At 31.7% G+C, this 17,891-nt stretch overlaps 2 protein-coding genes across 2 annotated transcripts in view; one reads left to right on the top strand and one right to left on the bottom strand.

Moving 5' to 3' along the window:
- LOC134680883 (uncharacterized) overlaps nucleotides 1–17,891 on the top strand; it is a 56,366-nt gene that overhangs the window by 20,195 nt on the left and 18,280 nt on the right. The gene's annotated exons all lie outside the window — the stretch shown is intronic.
- LOC134681474 (uncharacterized) lies at nucleotides 12,974–17,496 on the bottom strand. Its single transcript, XM_063541110.1, has 2 exons — nucleotides 14,391–17,496; nucleotides 12,974–13,069 (listed from the first exon to the last, which is right to left on the bottom strand). The coding sequence occupies exon 1, from the start codon at nucleotides 17,494–17,496 to the stop codon at nucleotides 14,407–14,409; it is 3,090 nt and encodes a 1,029-aa protein (XP_063397180.1). The 3' UTR covers nucleotides 12,974–13,069; nucleotides 14,391–14,406.

The following is a 17,891-nucleotide window of genomic DNA, read 5'->3' as shown; positions in this document are numbered from 1 at the left end:
AACGCCTTTTTTTTTTGCCTTACCGTTTTTATTTATTTTGATTGTAAGAATGAATGATTGAAAATCAATTTATTAAAATGAAAAGGCAAATGTCTTTGCTGATCTAATTGATTTAAATAGATATAAGAAGATGTGGTATGAGACAACTCTCCATCCAAGTCACAATTAGTAAAAATTAGCCATTATAGGTCAAAAACTTTCAAAAGGGATCCTTGGCCCTTGGCTCACATCGAACAGTAAACATGTTTCATTTGTGAGTTCTTATCACAAAAAACCATCTCTAGGTATGATACTATTGTTTTTATTTCAATAACAAAAAAATACATCTACCATTAGCACTGTAGAACCTTCTATAAAACCAAATAAGAACGGTGTTTCCAGTACCCTGATAATGTCATAATAACTTTGACTACACAGGTCTCAATTATGTCTGGTGAGACAATATTTAATTTGAAAAGTATCTGCATTAAACAGGTGCTCTCTGTATATTTCAAAACATATTTCTATCAGTTGTTAATGAAATAAAAAGAAAACAGTTATACGTTCATGTGATTGATCAATGCCTAAGAAAAACAGCATGGCAGTAATAGTTACGAACCTAGAAAAAAAAAAATAATTTGCCTAAAATAGACTTAATTAAATTATATTAATCATTAATAAAAAAAAAAGCAGACAATTTCATTAATAATTTATTATGACTCTCAATAAAACGTCCAGCGGAATATAGATAAAGGTTTAATATCAATTCTATGGTGTATATAACTGATTGTCCAATAAAACATCAAACGCCATTAATGTCACAAGGTAATTTTAATTTTGCGTTAAATTCTTCTACACGAACCTTGAAAAATTAAATAGACGTCAATTGGATGTGGTTACAAATCTCCGGACATCTTTAATTAAAAACATACTTTTCTTGGCCTATTAAAGTTGAATCTACGTTAGTATTTAACCTTCTATTACATGTGATATACGCCAGTATTGTGCGCATTTACGTTCACTTTAATTTGTTATACATATGGTAAATAAACTCATATATAGATACCAGGACTAAATTTTGAATATACGCTACATGCGCGTTTCGTCTACAAAAGACTCATCATTGACGCTCGAATCCAAAAAAGTTAAAAAGGCCAAATAAAGTACGAATTTGAAAAGAATTGAGGAGCAAAATTGCTAAAGGTTTGCCAAATTTAGCTAAGGTAATCTATGCCTGAGATAGAAAACCCTTAGTTTTTTTCAAAAATTAAAAATATTGTAAACAGTTTATTTATAAGTATAACTATATGAATGATAATTCAAGTCAGCACAAACAGTGCTGACAACTGGGCTGGTGATACTCTCGGAGAAATAAATCTCCACCAGCAGTGGCATCGACCCAGTGGTTGTAAATAAACTCACAATAGATACCAGAACTAAATTATATACGCCTGACGCGTGTTTCGTCAACAAAAGGTTTTGCCAAAAAGGTTTTGTTATACATAAAGTTAGATATTATTTGCTCTCTAATTAAGCAAAAAAGAAATGATCTAATTGATTTAAATAGATAAAAGAAGATGTGGTATGAGAAAACTCTCCATCCAAGTCACAATTAGTAAAAGTTAACCATTATAGGTCAACACGGATCCTTGGCCCTTGGCTCACACCGAACAGCAAACATGTTTCATTTGTGAGTTCCTCTGGCTAATCACAAAAACTCTCTCTAGGTATGATACGATCGTTTTAATTTCAGTAACAAAAAAATACATCTACCATTAGCACTGTAGAACCTTCTGTAAAACTAATAAGAACGTTGTTTCCAGTACCCTGATAATGTCATGATAACTTTGACTACACATGTCTTAATTGTGTCTGGTGAGGCAATATTTAATTTTAAAAGTGTCTACAATAAACAGGTGCTCTCTGTATATTTCAAAACATATTTTTATCAATTGTTAATGAAATAAAAGGAAAACAGTTATACGTTCATGTAATTGATCTATTCCTAAAAATACAGAATGGCGGTAATAGTTACGAACCTAGAAAAACAAAAATATACATTTGTCTAAAATAGACTTAATTAAATTATATTAATCATTAATAAAAAAAAAAGCAGACAATTTCATTAATAATTTATTATGACTCTCAATAAAACGTCCAGCGGAATATAGATAAAGGTTTAATATCAATTCTTTGGTGTATATAACTGATTGTCCAATAAAACATCAAACGCCATTACTGTCACAAGGTAATTTTAATTTTGCGTTAAATTCTTCTACACGAACCTTGAAAAATTAAATAGACGTCAATTGGATGTGGTTACAAATCTCCGGACATCTTTAATAAAAAACATACTTTTCTTGGCCTATTAAAGTTGAATCTACGTTAGTATTTAACCTTCTATAACATGTGATATACGCCAGTATTGTGCGCATTTACGTTCACTTTAATTTGTTATACATATGGTAAATAAACTCATATATAGATACCAGGACTAAATTTTGTATATACGCTACACGCGCGTTTCGTCTACAAAAGACTCATCATTGACGCTCAAATCCAAAAAATTTAAAAAGGCCAAATAAAGTACGAATTTGAAAAGAATTGAGGAGCAAAATTGCTAAAGGTTTGCCAAATTTAGCTTAGGTAATCTATGCCTGAGATAGAAAACCCTTAGTTTTTTTCAAAAATTAAAAATATTGTAAACAGTTTATTTATGAGTATAGCTATATGATTGATAATTCAAGTCAGCACAAACAGTGCTGACAACTGGGCTGGTGATACTCTCGGAGAAATAAATCTCCACCAGCAGTGGCATCGACCCAGTGGTTGTAAATAAACTCACAATAGATACCAGAACTAAATTATATACGCCTGACGCGTGTTTCGTCAACAAAAGGTTTTGCCAAAAAGGTTTTGTTATACATAAAGTTAGATATTATTTGCTCTCTAATTAAGCAAAAAAGAAATGATCTAATTGATTTAAATAGATAAAAGAAGATGTGGTATGAGAAAACTCTCCATCCAAGTCACAATTAGTAAAAGTTAACCATTATAGGTCAACACGGATCCTTGGCCCTTGGCTCACACCGAACAGCAAACATGTTTCATTTGTGAGTTCCTCTGGCTAATCACAAAAACTCTCTCTAGGTATGATACGATCGTTTTAATTTCAGTAACAAAAAAATACATCTACCATTAGCACTGTAGAACCTTCTGTAAAACTAATAAGAACCTTGTTTCCAGTACCCTGATAATGTCATGATAACTTTGACTACACATATCTCAATTGTGTCTGGTGAGGCAATATTTAATTTTAAAAGTGTCTGCAATAAACAGGTGCTCTCTGTATATTTCAAAACATATTTCTTTCAATTGTTAATGAAATAAAAGGAAAACAGTTATACGTTCATGTAATTGATCTATTCCTAAAAATACAGAATGGCAGTAATAGTTACGAACATAGAAAAACCAAAATATACATTTGTTTTGCTCTCTAATACAACAAAACGAAAATATGTTTTCTCCAAATCTTAAATTTTAGATTGAATCAACATCAATTGACTAAGTCTGTTTTAACTGAACATGATAAAACCTAAAATCGAAAAGAAAATAAGGTACCACAAGCATTTCGGTTTTCGTTTTATTCAGCCTTAGAAGAAAATACTTCTCAATATCTGATGATACATAAAGAAAAATGATAAGCATGTTTTATTTCAGATTATGTCATTATGGGCGTGTAAGTATCGGTAATTATCCGTAAACATGTGATTGATTGATTGATTGATTGATTGATTGATTGATTGATTGATGGATTGATGGATTGATGGATTGATTGATTGATTTATTGATTATTTCAAATTAATATTTTTTTTTATTTATGTTTTTATTGGTAATGGAAATTTTTAAACCGGAGTGAACTTATCAAAATTGTTGATAAACATGTTAAAGGGTTATGTGGCCGTATGGAACGCCATCACTGCCTTATAAGAAGAAGCTACTATGACATGATGCAAATGTTGCTTACATGATGTGAATTCTCCTTTATATGATGTGAATTCTTCATTACATGATGTGAATTCTTCTTTACATGATCTGAACTCTTCTTGACATGATGTGAACTCTTCATTACATGATGTGAATTCTTCATTACATGATGTGAATTCTTCATTACATGATGTGAATTCTTTATTACATGATGTGAACTCTTCATTACATGATGTGAAAACTTCATTACATGATGTGAAAACTTTATTACATGATGTGAAAACTTCATTACATTACATGATGTGAAAACTTCATTACATTACATGATGTGAAAACTTCATTTTATGATGTGAAAACGTCTTTACGTGATGTGGTTGTTTCATTACATGATGCGAAACTTTCCTTATGTGCTGTTAAAATAAGAACCCTTGTACATGATGCGAATACTTTAGCGTATGATGTGAATATTGCAGTACGTGATGCTAAAACTGCATTACCTGATGTGAACGTCACCTTATAATTATACGTCATGTAAATTGTTTAATGAGACCATTTAAGGGTTCAAAACTAGATAGAAGCGTGCTTTGTGTTTTTTTATTATAAAAATTGGCCGTTTTCGGTATTCTTGTGCTCCATAACTCCTTAACCCAAATCTGTGCCCTATATTCACTATTAACGTTTTGTTGCACAGTTCATAGGCTTGTTAAGGATATATAGGATTTAAGGCCATTCAAGGGTTCAAAACTTTATAGAAACGTTCTTGGTGGTGTATTTTAGCTCACCTGGCCCGAAAGGCCTAGTGAGCTTTTCCCATCACTTTGCGTCCGGCGTCCGGTGTCGTCCGTCTTCCGTCGTCGTTAACTTTTACAAAAATCTTCTCCTATGAAACTACTGAGCCGAATTTAACCAAACTTGGCCACAATCATCATTGGGGTATCTAGTTTTAAAATGTGTCCGATGACCCGGTCAACCAACCAAGATGGCCACCACGGCTAAAAATAGAACATAGGGGTAAAATGCAGTTTTTGGCTTATAACACAAAAACCAAAGCATTTAGAGCAAATCTGACATGGGGTAAATTTGTTTATCAAGCCAAGATCTATCTGCCCTGAAATTTTCAGATGAATCGGACAACCCGTTGTTGAGTTGCTGCCCCTGAATTGGTAATTTTAAGGAAATTTTGCTGTTTTTGGTTATTATCTTGAATATTATTATAGATAGAGATAAACTGTAAAAAAACAATAAATGTCGGCATAGTAAGATCTACAAATAAGTCAACATGACCGAAATTGTCAGTTGACCCCTTTAGGAGTTATTGTCCTTTATAGTCAATTTTTAAACATTTTTTCGTAGATCTTAGTAATCTTTTACAAAAATCTTCTCCTCTGAAACTACTGGGCCAAGTTAACTATAGATAGAGATAATTGGAAACAGCAAGAATGTTCAGTAAGTTAAGATGTACAAACACATCACCATCACCAAAACACAATTTTGTCATGAATCCATCTGCGTCCTTTGTTTAATATTTACATAGACCAAGGTGAGCGACACAGGCTCTTTAGAGCCTCTAGTTATGGTAGTGTTATTGTAACGGAGGGGGTCGGTGAAGACACCTCCCGGGACGTGTAGTTGCCAGTATTGTGTCCCTATTCGACCTGATTTCAGATTATGGCTGAAAAACATACAATTAATCAAATGAAACTATGTTTAGCAACAAATGTACAATAATTGCGGACAAACGAGAGTCAAAAAACTTTCTTAAATGAAGTTCAAAAATAGAGTAATTTCAAATGTAAAATGAAAAATAAAGTGTTCCCAGAGTTAGTCTTTAGTAAAGTAAATTGGCTTCGCGTTGTGTTTTAAGTAGTAAAATTGCACCAAGAAGAGGTTACTAACTCTAGCGAACTGCACCGAAGTGGTGACTAACTCTAAACTCAAGTGGACTGATACAGTCCGGCGAGTATTTGGAGGCCTGTACAAGGCCGACTCCGACTGATAAACAATTAAAATCCTTATATTGTCATTAAACCGGATAACTTTTACATTAAAGGTACTGAAGACAAATTGAATAAACTAATATTCATAAAACATTACAGACACATCAAAAGTTAAATATTAAAACAGTTAAATTAACAATGCTTACTTTTATCTCACTATGGAGTTGAAATCAAATTAAACTTAAAATAAACATTTAATCAACAAATAAATCTATCCAAAAGTAAAGGGAATTAACTAGGCACATTTATTACACTATTATGAGGTTTATATTTTAGGAAACCTCAGTATTATATACTAAACGTTTATGAGTCCATTACCAATGAAGTTGAAGGAGACTTTAGGTTTGCACTTTGTCCGTCTATAAGAATGTCCGTCCGGAAAATTAGCTTTCCGCATTTTTTAGTTTTAAACATATTTATTTATAGTAGATTCGGCAACACGTTTTGCAACTTATATAAATCCCTTTCCACTTTGCGAATGCGAGTCGGCTGCCTTGTAGCGGCATTAGCCTACTCGTTTTCGAAATCTACAATGATGTCTTTTACGTGCAAGAGATATGACACTGTTGGCCATGCTTGAAGATATTGATTTGATATTTAGTATATAATATAACCATGACAAGTTACAGATCAAGTTTTAATTTTGTTACGGTTTGAGGATTTTTTGCAGAGTTATGGCCCTTGGACTTAGAAAATTAACTCCGCAGATAATTGGTTTCCACATTATTTTTTTTTTATAGAAATTGACTTAAAATTTGACATAAAAATTATTAGTAAAACCATGACATGTTACAGATCAAGTGCGAATTGTGTTTGCAAAGTAATGGTCCTCGAACTTAGAAAAATAATGCAAGAAATAAATTTTCCACTATTTTTTTGTCATTAACTTACAGATTTAGATTTGAAATTTGGTTTATAGTTTTACCATTACAAGTTACAGATCAAGTTTAAATTTAGTTTTGATTTGATGATATTTTGCAAATTCATATGATCCTTAGACCTAGAAAAATCACACAATGTTCTGCACATGTTTTAGTCATGCTTGTCTAACTACCGTTATATTGATTTGATATTTGGTATCTACTTTTAGCATTACAATTTACACATCAAATTCAAATTTTCTGTTTGAGAATAATGAATTTTAACTGGAAGGGGACTTTGTATTGCCATGTAATACTCTCAGAATGCTGGATACTATCCATACTGGTCTTTGTCCACACTTTTTATGTTTGTGTATCACTTCTTAGCCATTTTTTATGGATTTATTTTTTTAATTTAAGTTAATAGATCAATTAATTTGCAAGTTAGATATGTAACAAAGTAACGTATAAGTGAGACAATTGTACATGTACCGTATAGCTTCTGGATATACATGATATAGGAGAAGTATTTTTTAATATTTTTTGGAAGGGGTTTGCCAACATTGCTATATATTTTCTATTTACTATTTTCATATAAAATTCTTTGGAATTATGTTCCTAAATTTATATAAATATATAAAAAAAAAATGACTTACATGTATACTTAAAAAGAAAACTTTAAATTTGACATGGCCATGCGTATATAAGCTCTAAATGTATAGCATCACTCATAATTTACAGAAATTTTATATTCAGCTCCCTTTAAATGCATTTAAGGATGTACTTAGTTGAAATTTAAAAAAATCCAGAAACTAAAATTGATGCTATAAGTCGAAAGAGCATCAGCTAAGGTAAAAATAAGCTAAAAATATTGATAGGTCATGGAGCCCCTTTTTGGGATATTTCAGTTTTAAAAAATGTCGGGAAAAGGCTGACATGGACTTTTACCTTGCATTTGCATTGATATTAATTGGATTTCAAAATTTTTTTATTTTTTTTTTTTATTTTTTATTGATCTTTTTGGTGTTCAAGCTACAGTGCATACATACATACATACATTTTTGCAATATATAAGTGATTGACATATGGCATAGTCATACTATTGATATTTTACGAATAAGACATAGTAAAAACAAATACAAGTAAATGATTTGAATAATCGGTATATGATACAAGTAAAAGATACTTTGGAATACATTAAATATACATGATCATATCGAGAATAAAATTTAATTAATTAATAACTTCCATAAATTCCCCCCATCTGTCGACAATGACTCGTGCTTGTCTTTTGAAAGATATAAATATTCTAATATCTCCAGACGTCTTTTCAAAAATTTGAGAAAAGCTTGCACAGATATAAACAATCTGTCTAATTGTGTGTACTTTACATAATGAATGTAATATTTTGCCTGTAAAATACAATAGTTTAACACTAAGTTATCAGAATTCAATATACCAAAAATGACACTGTCTTTATTTAAAAATATTTTTACTCCAAAAACTAAATGCCACCAATTAGAAAATTCTCTCCAAAATCGTTTTATTTCTATACATTCAAAAAATTTATGCTCTATAGTTTCTATTTCTTTACAACTGGCACACTCATTAGTTAAAGAAAGTTTATATTTTTCAAGGAGATAATTATGTGAGACTATTCTGTGTAACACTTTATATTGAAAAGCTTGTAGTTTGCTTTCAATAGTACATTTAAAAGCTAGTGAATAAATATTGTTCCACTTTTCGTCACTAATTTCTATATTAAAACTTTCTTCCCACCTTTGTTGTGAAATGGGAGAAACACTTACCCGATCGATAAAAAGTGAATATACATCTTTAGTATATAATTTGCTAATAGGCATTTTTTTATTCTCATGCTCAAAAACGAATCCAAAAGAGTTGCTCTTAGGTGACATGTGTTGTTGTAATAACAAATCTTTCCAGTCACGTGGTATAGCAAGTTTAATAGAAAGAATGTCTACAAAAGTAACATTCAAATTATATTTTTTGTTAATAGCGTCATGAGACAAAAATTCGCCTTTATCATCTACAATATCATTAATGAACCTTATGCCTTTCGTGTACCAAGATCTGTAAAAAATACTCGTTCTGTTAACCTTGATAAACGGATTGAACCAAATAAATTCTTTTCTAACATGAAATGCATTTAACGGGATGAAAATACCCTTGAAACGTTTCCAAGCAGATAGCACTTCTATATAAAAAAGAGGTGCTTTTAAATTTAAAAACTCGAATTCACATCTGCTCATAAATAAATCCTCTAAATCAAAAAGGGAGAAGAATGCTTTGGAAACATGTTTCCATTTAGAGTCATGTTCTGACAAAAATCGTTTTACCCACATGATACGAAAGGATAACAGCTGTACTTCAAAATTTGGTGCTTTTAGTCCCCCCTCGCTAGGAGACTTTTGAATAACTTCCGATTTAACTTTCGGAGTACTATCATTCCATAAAAAGTTATTAATGTCCCTTTGTATTTTAATTACATAAGATCTTGGTACATGTGTAGATGAAATGACATAAATAAGCTTCGATATTGCAAGTGATTTAAGAATTACGATTTTACCGATCAAGGAAAGGTTTCTGATCCTCCACATTTTAATAATTGATTCCATTTTTTCTATGCATGTATCTAAGTTAGAACAAACCATTTCATCAAAAGCGTTAAATTTTAAACCTAAGGTTTTAAAACCATCTGTCCATTTAATAGGAAGGGAACCTTCTTTGTTAAATTTATTTCTTCCAATCCATGTTGCTTCGGTTTTCGAAAAATTGACTTTTAACCCTGAACACTTCTCAAAATCATTAAAGGAATCTAATAAAATTTGCGCAGAAAATACATCTTTCAAAAAACAAGTGGTATCATCAGCCAACTGTGAAATTTTTATTTCAGTATCCCCAATTTTTATACCTGATATATGGTTGTTCTTACGAATATTTATTGCCAGCAGTTCAACGGCCAAAATAAATAAAAAAGGAGACAAAGGACACCCTTGTCGAACACCTCTCTCAATTTTGAACGGACTAGAACTAAATCCATTATTAACGACAAGACTACACAGGCACTTGTCTCAGAAAAAAAAATTACCTATATACCTTAATATAACACAAGGTACTTAACTAAATTTTTTGAAAAATTACACCCAGTCCCGAATTCACGTTATTTTTTTATTTCTCGGTTGTCAAACCTACTTAAACTTAATATGCCGTAAATCTAAATTGATTTATCTACACAATGGTGTATGAAACGGCTATCATTGTTGTCGGGATCATTAGTAGCAGGCCTCACAAGTCGGTCAACGGGATGTTTCTTTGCATTCGTCTGATTTTTTGGCAACACCCGGCCCGCAGTGATTGAATTATTATAAAAAATATTAAAATAAAAACTGTCAGCTTCGCTCTGACTATCAATTATTATCTTTATTGTAAATTTTTTACAGATTATGTGAAACAAACCCAAATAAGTGTTTTTTGAGGTCTGTCAGATGTGTCAGGAATTTCTAATTTTAGAACTAAGATTTTCCCATTTTATTGACATCATTCAGACACTCTCTGGATTTTACATAAGATATTGAGATAACTCCAAAGGGTTTTAAAAGCGGGAAATTTTGAAGTATGGAACTGAATGAAACGATGTATTTAGCTAATAATGCTATTTGTTCATGGTATGTATATTTTTAATAACACTTTAATATCATTTTGAGTAGGGAAAACAAAACAAAAACATATGTCAATTCTTATTTGAATGGTAATTGACATTTTTAAAATCCTAAACTTGCACAACCCCTTGGAGCTGGAAAATCAAATGAGTATGGTTACATTCTAATCTATATACATTCTAATCCCACAAAATAAGGGGATATGGTATAATAGCAATTGATGCCACTCTCTAGCAACTGCCTTCAAATCAAGTGTACATATAACTATGGATGTGGTCCCACTGATACAATGATCTATAATTCCATCCTTGACATTTGGTTGCATGATGTTTTGCTTTGTGGGGCATATGATATCTGATGCAATTTCCACTGCTACAAATTCCATTATAGCCTCATTATATTAACTGAATTATAACCTTTGTGTTATAACCAATCTCTTGTCTTGAATTTGCATGAAATATTTGAACCTGGTTTTAAAACAGTCAACTAGTTATCAGAGCCTGACATGTTCCCTTTAATAAAATTTCATGGAAAACCATTCATTTCATTTTTTCCTGAATATGCATGTAATATTTAACACCTATTCCAAGGTTATATTTAACCAAGACATATTTTAGCCTTGTCTTTTACAAATAACAAACATTTTGTAGGCTATCTGAAAATCTGGATATTGATGAAAATAAACTACTGAGAAGTCCCAACATATCCATAGAGAGCATATACAGCAAAGCGTCCAGTGATATCCCAAATGTAAAGGAAATTTGCAATCAGAACTGCATATTCAAAATGCTTAAAGCCATTTTTCCATGTATAACAAAGTCCAAGATGAAAGAAAATGGTGTATTTATATCAAGTGTCAAAGGGGTAAAATTTAATTTACAACCTGAGCCTGGTGAAAATATCAGATTTGCAGATATTAACAAATATGTTCCCCAGCAATGGAATGTTTTAGAAAATACAACCACTACCCTTACGTTAGGATATCTTTCTATTGAAACATTCAATGGAAATTCAGTTCTTATGAAGTTGAAAATAGGAAGTGATAGACTAATTGGGCTTTTTGTGGCTGGGAAAGCCATAAATCTTTCTGACTTTTTCATTGGCAAAAGTATCACATTCACTCTAAAATCGTTAAAGGGTCTATTTAAAAGTTTAAGAACAGTTGGTTTATGTTATGGTGCTACTCTTGAAACAAATGATTCTGATATATTTTCTTCAAGCAAACTGTGTGTTAAAGAAATCTGCTTAACAGACACCAAGTCTAAGACTGTAATAAGACATGTAGAGTGTTTGAGAACTGTCCAAATAAATTCTCATTCTCATACTTGTATTAAATGTTCTGAGCACAAGCGTCATAAAAAATATGATCAATCAAAGATAAAAAACTCTGACAAGGAAAATGTTAATCCAGCAACCCAGCAAAAAACAGATGTAACTGATCAATTGAGGAAAATTGCACCAAATTTAAGTGAAAATCAAATTTTACTTATTACAAGTCAAATTGAATCTTCATCACTTACACATTCTAAAGGTGTTCGATGGCCAAAGGAAATTATATGCATGGCACTGACCATATACAACAGAAATCCTTCAGCATACAAAGACATTACAAGAAATGGTTGGCTTAACTTGCCATCTGAAAGTCTTCTATATTTATATAAAAATGCTGTAAAACAAAAACCTGGTATAATTCCTACCATGATGGAGTGGATGAAAAATGAGGCTGTTAGGCTTAGGGTTGAAACAGAAGGCTATTATGGTGGTGTTTTATTGGATGAAATGTCCATACAAGAGGACCTGCAAATAGTTAACCATGGGAATGGTACCTCATTGTTTGGATTGGTAGATTGTGAACCTGAGGTTATGTTAATGCACTGTTCCAATGAAGGTAAATGTGAAAGTAAATTAGCAAATCATGTTATGCAGTACATTTTCCATGGAATAACTGGCTTCCGTTGGCCATTTGCTAATTATCCTAATGCACAAGCTGCACCTGCTGACATATTTATCACAACCTGGAAATGCATTGACGCATTATATGAATGGGGTTTTAAACCCATTTACTTATGTATGGACGGTTCTAGCAATAACCGTGCTTTCCTGAAAATGCATTTTCCTGAAAATGACCCCCTTTTGACAAAAATGGTGGCTTCACATTACAAAAACCCTTTAAGAAAAATGATCTTTATCATGGACCCCTGCCATCTTATCAAAAAAATCCGTAATAGTGTGTTATCCAGTGGAATAAAAGCTCATGACCAGAGGCTATTATCATTTGAAAGCTGTACAATTCAATGGCAGATGTGGATTGATGCATATAACTGGGATCGTAATACCCATAGGTTTCCAATACACAACAAATTAACTCAGGAGCACATCTTCCCTAACAATGCTCAAAAAATGAGAAACAAGCTGGCATTTGAAACACTTAATGTTGACATGTTGCATTTAATGAAAATGTATAGAAAGTCTCTCAGTGGTGAAGCTGGTCAGCAGGCATTAAGTGCAGTTATCCAATTTCTTGAACACTCTAGTACATTGGTGGAGTTTTTCACTGATCAGCGGCCTGTAAAAGATATGAGTGATGAAAGAATAATGAAATTAAGTATTGCATATAATTGGTATAAATCATGGGAAAAACAGGTTTGTCAAAATGACACTATAAGTAGGCGATACAAGAGTCTTCTTACCATGGAAACAAGAGAAGACCTTGATTTTATGTACCATGGGATAATGTCTCTCATCACCTTTTGTATTGAAGTCCTAAAGACTGAAGTTGTACCAGCAAGACTTAACAGTGATATAATTGAAAATATTTTTTGTCAACAAAGATCGCTCTACCATGGACCTACTACCCATCCAACATATAACTCATATAGAACTGGTATAAACAGTGTTGTTTTAGGGCAGTCTTTAGTATCTAGAAAGAGTAATGCAGGTGGAAATGGTGCAAAGCCATTTTCTGCTGAAATTCCAACAAAGAAATTAAGAATTTGATCAAACAGTGTATGTTAATATATACATGATACATGTAATCCAGTGGATAGACTGACAGCTAACCAATTTTATGACATACAAATGTAAAGAGGGATAAATTTTAATTAGACAATAATCTATATTAAAGCTATATATATATCAATTAATAAATGAAATGTTGACTTTGGCATAGACTAAAATTTCTTTTAATAAAATTTAAAATCTCATTGAGATCTGACCATTAATACCAGCCACACAGCATGCAATATCTTAACATACATACTTATTATTTAAGAGAACAAGATATATATGAAAATACAAAGCACAGTACAAAGATGAATAACTCTTGTTAAATATAACTGTTATCTGTGTCCATGTGGACAATTTTATTTAGAGATCAAATGTACAACTTCATAGTATTAAAATCTGAATCTTCATTTGTCTTGGTGTATTCCTGTGTGTATATTTTTTTGTTTGTGTGTGTGTGCCTGTGTAATACAGCTGTCAGCTGCATAACTGCATACATGTACAAAATTATAACAACCAAAAAAACAACAACCAAGAAGATGGTTAAAAAGCAGTCTTCACATTTTGTCTTTGGTCTCTTATTGGCAATCATAACATATCATCTTATCTATATATATCTATATTTAAGATTTATTGAGGTTATATGTCAAGCTATTAACTCTATCAATGTGGAAAAATGTTTCATAAATACATGTAAACATTTCAGAATTTAAGATTAAGAAAATATGCCTTTGAAGCACACTGCACTGGTCTCAGAATTAAGGTATATAGGAATGTTTTTCTGCGACCAGTTCCTGTGCTATTAAGGTTTCCCTCATAGAATAGAAAAAAATAGCAGTGTTTTTTAAGTAATTAAATTGATTACACTAAACACAAAAACTTACAGAAATGTTTGGTCATCTATTCACAGCACTTCATGCAATACCAATCATCTTCTGTTTTATCTATTAATTGATCAGCTGATATATTCTGACATTCTTTGTGATACCAGTTGTCACATATGTCACATTGTATCCTTTCATCAACAGTGTTAAACTTGCAACTACATATTGAGCAAACAATTTCATCTTTTTGAATTTTTTCCAAATTTTTCTTTCTTGTTATCCTGCTTTTAGGAGTGAATGGTTTTCTTTTTCTCTTACTTCCTTTTTTTGACGCAGATTGTTTAAGGTCTTCAACAACTGGTACATGTTCAAGGTTTTCAACAGCTTGTTCATTGTCTTCAGAATTTGTTAGTTGACGCACATTTGGAATACTAATAAAATTAGGCACAGTGGCTAGTAAATTATCACACATACCTTGTTTGGTATCTTTTATAGACATGTTTATGTCATATGCTTTTCCTAGACACATTAATTGCTTTTTTGTAAAACATTTTAAAACTAATGTACCAGAATCACAAATGCAGGATTGCAGTTTTAGGTGTGAACTTATTTTATTTTCAGATTTATCATTCAAAATGTATGACATTGAAATTTGTTTACTGGTGTTGTCTCTTTTTGCTGTTTCAACAACCCTTTTTCTAAGAGTTTCAGATTTTTGCATTCCAAAACTTTTAATTAAGTCTTTTCGAAATTGGTTGTCAGATACTCGACAAAATCTCAAAATTAAGTCTGAATATAGCGCTTTCAAACAAGCCATTGCTAAGTCCTCATCCACTCTTACAAAGGTAGCTGTGAGATCAAAATTCTGTAATAATTTCTGAAAATTACTAAAAAGTGTCTTGCTGCTTAATAATTTCTCATGAACAAAATTAAATATATTAGAGCCATGTTTATGAAACATTTTTTCATTCTGATAATTTATTCGGTTTCTATCAATATCAACAAAAAAGTCTAATACATCATCTTTTATGTCAGTTAATCCTTGTGTTAAATTTTGTTTTCTTTTGGTTTCTTCAAGGCTTTCTTTGTATGAACTACTCTCCAATAAATCAGCATATGTTGTTGTCATATAATCCAATATTTTTACTTTAAGGAAGCAATCAGTCACACAGGACTGTTTGTTTTTCTTATACATGTTATTTTTTCCTATTGTCATGTAATGATACTTGGATTTTGCAATACATCTTCCAGCAATATACCTAAGTTTGCCCAAGCCTGCATCATCATTTGAGTATGCACTTTGTTGAGGTGAGGATTCAGTTGAATCCTTAATGTTACTAGTTTTATTTTCTATAATAAAATGTGAAACAAAGTCAAAAATTCTACTAAAAACTGTGAAGTCATCAGATTCTGCCTTCCTATTGCAACAATTTTCAATGAGAGAAATATATTCATTAGAATGTGAAAACTTATAGAGTTTGCTGAAATAGTTTGTCCATGATTTTGAATCTGTCTTTTTTTCAGTAGATTCACTTCCAAAAACCTGTTCATGTATATCTGAAATATTTTCAAAAATTGTCGTCAGATATAAATTTAGTTGTAATTTATGCGTTTCTAGCAGTAAATTCAATCGCTCATTTATAAAAACCTGTTCATCAGTCACCAGCATATCAGGTAAACATGACCGTATGTCATCTAAACTTATTGGACAGTCATTTAAATTCACTTGTACATTGTGTATCTCATCTTCAGATGCAACACTATCACCCTTATTTTTATTAACATGTACCATTTTCTCAATTTCATCAATTTCTTCATAAGTGAATTCTGATAATTCTGATTCAGATAAAACATTTTCTTCAAACTCTAAATTAAATTCTGTTGCTAAGGAATATGAAATATTGCAGCATTCCAAATCACTAAGAAATGGAACAGAATTCAGTTCATAAAATTCAAATAGGGATTTCTCAGGTTTTATTACATTTTTAGTATGAAAATCAATCAATCTCAGTCCTTTCTTTTTTCTTACCCTACCAACTGCCACACCCAGTTGTCCTGCTTTAAAAATATTTGAAGAATCAACCTCAACTCTATCCAAAGTAAGCCCTTGTGCCTTATGAATAGTCGCACCATATGACAAGACTAATGGTATTTGTAGTCTACTAGCTACAACTTTGTTATCAATTGAACTATAAACTGTGAACATTTCTCTTTTTATGTCAGTTATCAAACCATTAAAGTTAACAGTGACAGTGTTATTGTCAGTATTTATTTCCTGCACAGTTCCTTGTAACCCATTGACAAGATTTTTACTTAAATTTTTCACCAACATTACTGGACAGTTTATTTTTATATGTAAAGATTGACCAACAGACATTTTCCTTAATTTAGTTGGGTCTCCTTCATCAAGAGAATGAAATGATTTTAAATCTCCTTCTAGATCAAGAAGGCGCGACGCATTATACACTTCTCTGTCAAAATTTCTTGCAAAGAGTCTGATGGGGTCATTGCCAGGAGGGAGTGGCCTTTGGAGACGTTTTAACAAATTATGCGTATCAGTTGGTAGCTCTCCTCTTGAAATATCATGTATGGCCTTCACAAAATCAGGTTCATCTTGACGCATTACTTTATCGAGCACTACTTTATGTCTAAATACATTTTTAAAAATTTCAGACTTAAAACAGAATTCTCCAGGGTCTCTGTTAAGTAAATCTGGAACTGGGGGGAGCTGAAAAAAATCTCCTGACCCAATTATTTGTATACCTCCAAAATAAAGATCACTATCTCTGATATTTCTACATATAAATTCAATCTGATTAAACAATTTTGCAGAAAGCATTGATATTTCATCAAGAATCAAAACATCTGTTTGCTTGATGTTCAATTTGTATTTTTGAAAATGTTCATCAATATTCAACTTTTGTAATAATTTGTCGTTAGAATAATGACCATCTGCTATACCAGACCAGGAATGGACAGTAATCCCACCTATATTTAAGGAAGCCACTCCTGTTGTTCCTGTGACTGCGACCGTTTTCCCCCCTTTTTTTAGTTCTTGTTCTATAGTACAGACCAAATGGCTCTTCCCCGTTCCACTTTGCCCCAAAACCAAAAGGTTATGACCATTTTTTACCTCATTTAATGCTATTAGCTGTTTAACATTCATTTTGTTATGAAACACGCGTGTACACGACTCTGTACACAACGACACTAATGTAGAGTTATAAATTGACCAAAATTTCCCACATTTATTTTTAGCCAGACGATTGACCAATGAGAAACCAGTATAAAATTACATGCGGGCCGGGTGTTGCCAAAAAATCAGACGAATGCAAAGAAACATCCCGTTGACCGACTTGTGAGGCCTGCTACTAATGATCCCGACAACAATGATAGCCGTTTCATACACCATTGTGTAGATAAATCAATTTAGATTTACGGCATATTAAGTTTAAGTAGGTTTGACAACCGAGAAATAAAAAAATAACGTGAATTCGGGACTGGGTGTAATTTTTCAAAAAATTTAGTTAAGTACCTTGTGTTATATTAAGGTATATAGGT

The sequence above is a fragment of the Mytilus trossulus genome, chromosome 8, assembly GCF_036588685.1.
Source record: "Mytilus trossulus isolate FHL-02 chromosome 8, PNRI_Mtr1.1.1.hap1, whole genome shotgun sequence".
Taxonomy (NCBI): domain Eukaryota; kingdom Metazoa; phylum Mollusca; class Bivalvia; order Mytilida; family Mytilidae; genus Mytilus; species Mytilus trossulus.
This window is presented reverse-complemented; position numbering and strand designations above follow the sequence as displayed.